This window comes from Ictalurus punctatus, chromosome 18 (genome assembly GCF_001660625.3).
Source record: "Ictalurus punctatus breed USDA103 chromosome 18, Coco_2.0, whole genome shotgun sequence".
NCBI classification, from domain to species: Eukaryota; Metazoa; Chordata; class Actinopteri; order Siluriformes; family Ictaluridae; genus Ictalurus; species Ictalurus punctatus.
Window position 1 is genome coordinate 21,928,899 of NC_030433.2, and position 2,500 is coordinate 21,931,398.

The 2,500-nt window shown below is 43.0% G+C and overlaps 1 protein-coding gene across 2 annotated transcripts in view; it reads left to right on the forward strand.

Moving 5' to 3' along the window:
- Positions 1–2,500, forward strand: part of ebf1b (EBF transcription factor 1b) — a 108,438-nt gene that overhangs the window by 65,782 nt on the left and 40,156 nt on the right. For both annotated transcript variants that reach the window (XM_017492888.3, XM_017492889.3), the window contains exon 7: positions 130–211. In XM_017492888.3, coding sequence (XP_017348377.1) covers positions 130–211 — 82 coding nt within the window. The remainder of the gene's footprint in view (positions 1–129; positions 212–2,500) is intronic.

Consider the following 2,500-nt stretch of genomic DNA (forward strand, 5'->3'; position numbering starts at 1 on the left):
AGTGGGATTATATGTCGGGTGTCTCCACCCTGTCCTTCTGAATGTAGAATGTATTAGATGGCACGGCTTCAAAAGCTCGCACCGGCTTCCATTACTTGTTCTGACCTTTTATTTCTGTCCCTCCCCCAGGTTCTTCCTAAAGTTCTTCCTGAAATGTAACCAGAACTGTTTGAAGAACGCCGGTAACCCACGGGACATGCGGCGCTTTCAGGTAAAACCTCTCAGAAGTAGATTTGCATTCTCTCTCTCTCTCTCTCTCTCTCTCTCTCTCTCTCTCTCTTGCTCGTATGAAAAACCCCAAACCACATTTTTTCCCATTGAACAGATTCTCAAAACTTTATTGCTATAGCGGTATAGTACGGCGATAATAAATATAAAACTTGATCCAAGTAGAACAAATATATAATGAAAATAATATCCGACAAAAAGGTTACCAGTATACAAATACCATATTGCAGACATCTGTTTCCCGCTACCCCGTATTATCATATATCCACCCAGGATGACTCTTAAATACACTGGTATTTCATATCATCTTTCTCCATCGTTCATCCAGCGGTTCGTCTAATTGTAACGAACACGAATAAAATCTGTAATAAAATAAAACGTTTTAGGATATTGCGGATATCTGAGACGGGTTTGTAGGATTTCGGTTTTATGTAGCATGCGTGCTGTGGTATAATGTGTAAAATGCTGACCGTAGCCTAAAAAACATTCCATTCAATTCAGTTTTATGATATATGTATAGCACTTTATACGACGGACGTCGTCTCAAAGCAGCGTCACAGAAACATATAAACACAGGATGGAGATTTTAAGCGTGTGAGTTTATCCCTATTGGGCGAGACGGTGGTGACGGCGGTGAGGAAAAACTCCCTGAGACGATACGAGGGAGGAACCTTGAGAGGAACCGGACTCAGAAGGGAACCCGTCGTCATCTGGGTCACGACGGATAGTGTGAAAGTCAAAGAAAGGTCATTACGGTATAACATGAAGTCTGTTTGTTGAACTCGTCCAGTGTTCACTAAAGGAGACCCGAGTGTAAAACTGCACGTGGTGATCGCAGTCCCGAGGCCATCGCTGCAACCGTAGTCCCAGCGACCACAGAAGTATTGAGGTCCAAAATTATTTCCATGGTATTTCAAGCGGTACCGTCCTCACCGATCTCCAGGCAATCTCCAGGAGCTTAAAATGTTCTGCATGGAGGAGTGGACCATTAATCCTCTCCAAGTCTCTCCAACCTTGTTAGACATTACAAGAAGAGACTGTTATTCTCTCCAGGACAGCGATCGTTAAATATTAATTGTACGATGGACAATATAACAGGTTCCTTCAGGAAGAGGAATGTGTTTTTGTGTCTTTGGGACATGACAGGAGAAATATCAGTTTGAACTTTGAAGTTTTCTGTAGATTTTAAGATATGCCTGCATATAGCAGGCAACCCAAGTCATATGAGTTTAAAAGAAGATCCCGACTTGACTTTCTTTTGGGGGTCAGGGTCAGACCACTCCAACCCCTTGTGTGATGGGGTCATTACCACCTGCTTCATCGGCCGTATCGCCTATATCGGTGCATCTCTAGTTATTACTGTGTTGCATCACACCACCATCGAGTGCATGACGTTGAGAAGTAAAATACCAAAGGAAGAATTTTGTTTTTTGAGAAAGTCAATCACGGGTATGGTTTTCCTTTCTACAAATAAAAAGCCCCAAGAAATCTGCTTGCCCCAGACGCCTGGGATTATGACACGTCATCCGTGTAAACCGTCACAGCGCCGACGGGACCACAATAGCAGGTTTAGACGATATGTAAATAAATATCTTGAGGCGGCTCATATATAAAAAGTTGCGAAAGAAAATAAAAAAAAATCGAGATTAGATAGACAGGTGAGGGTTTTATCCTTGTATGAACACGAGTCATGCGAAAGCAAGCGGTTGGTTTTTAAGGGGATGGTTTCATGCCACAGGTAGGTCTACACATACGCAACACACAGAGAAGGACCCCGTCATTCTGACGCAGAAGCCGAGGAAAGTCCACGACGGATCCGTACGTGTGGGAGAGAGATACAAGTCGAGAGACCGGGGGGGGTGTTTGTGAGACAAAAAAGTGAGAGACAGAGAGCACCAGTCCCTTGGAGACTTCCTCTTCTTTGCTAAATCCTTTCTTTTTCGAGAGGTAGGACTTTCCTCAGAGATCAGCTGCAATTAAAATGAGAGGCTCCTTGTCGGGCTACAAGAGGACTTTGGTTAAGCTGCTAATGCCACTCACGATGCCGGACCCAAAGCGTTATTACTGCTCTGACATTGTCTCAGGGTTCTCAAGTGCTGCCTACTTGGAATTGGAAAAAAAAGAAAGGGGGGGGGGGGCAGACAGTGCAGAAGGAGAGGCTGGAGGAATGTATGAAACAGTTCATAGCTGTGGTGCTCTAACTGATATTTTATATATATATATATATATATATATATATATATATATATATATATATATATATATATCTACA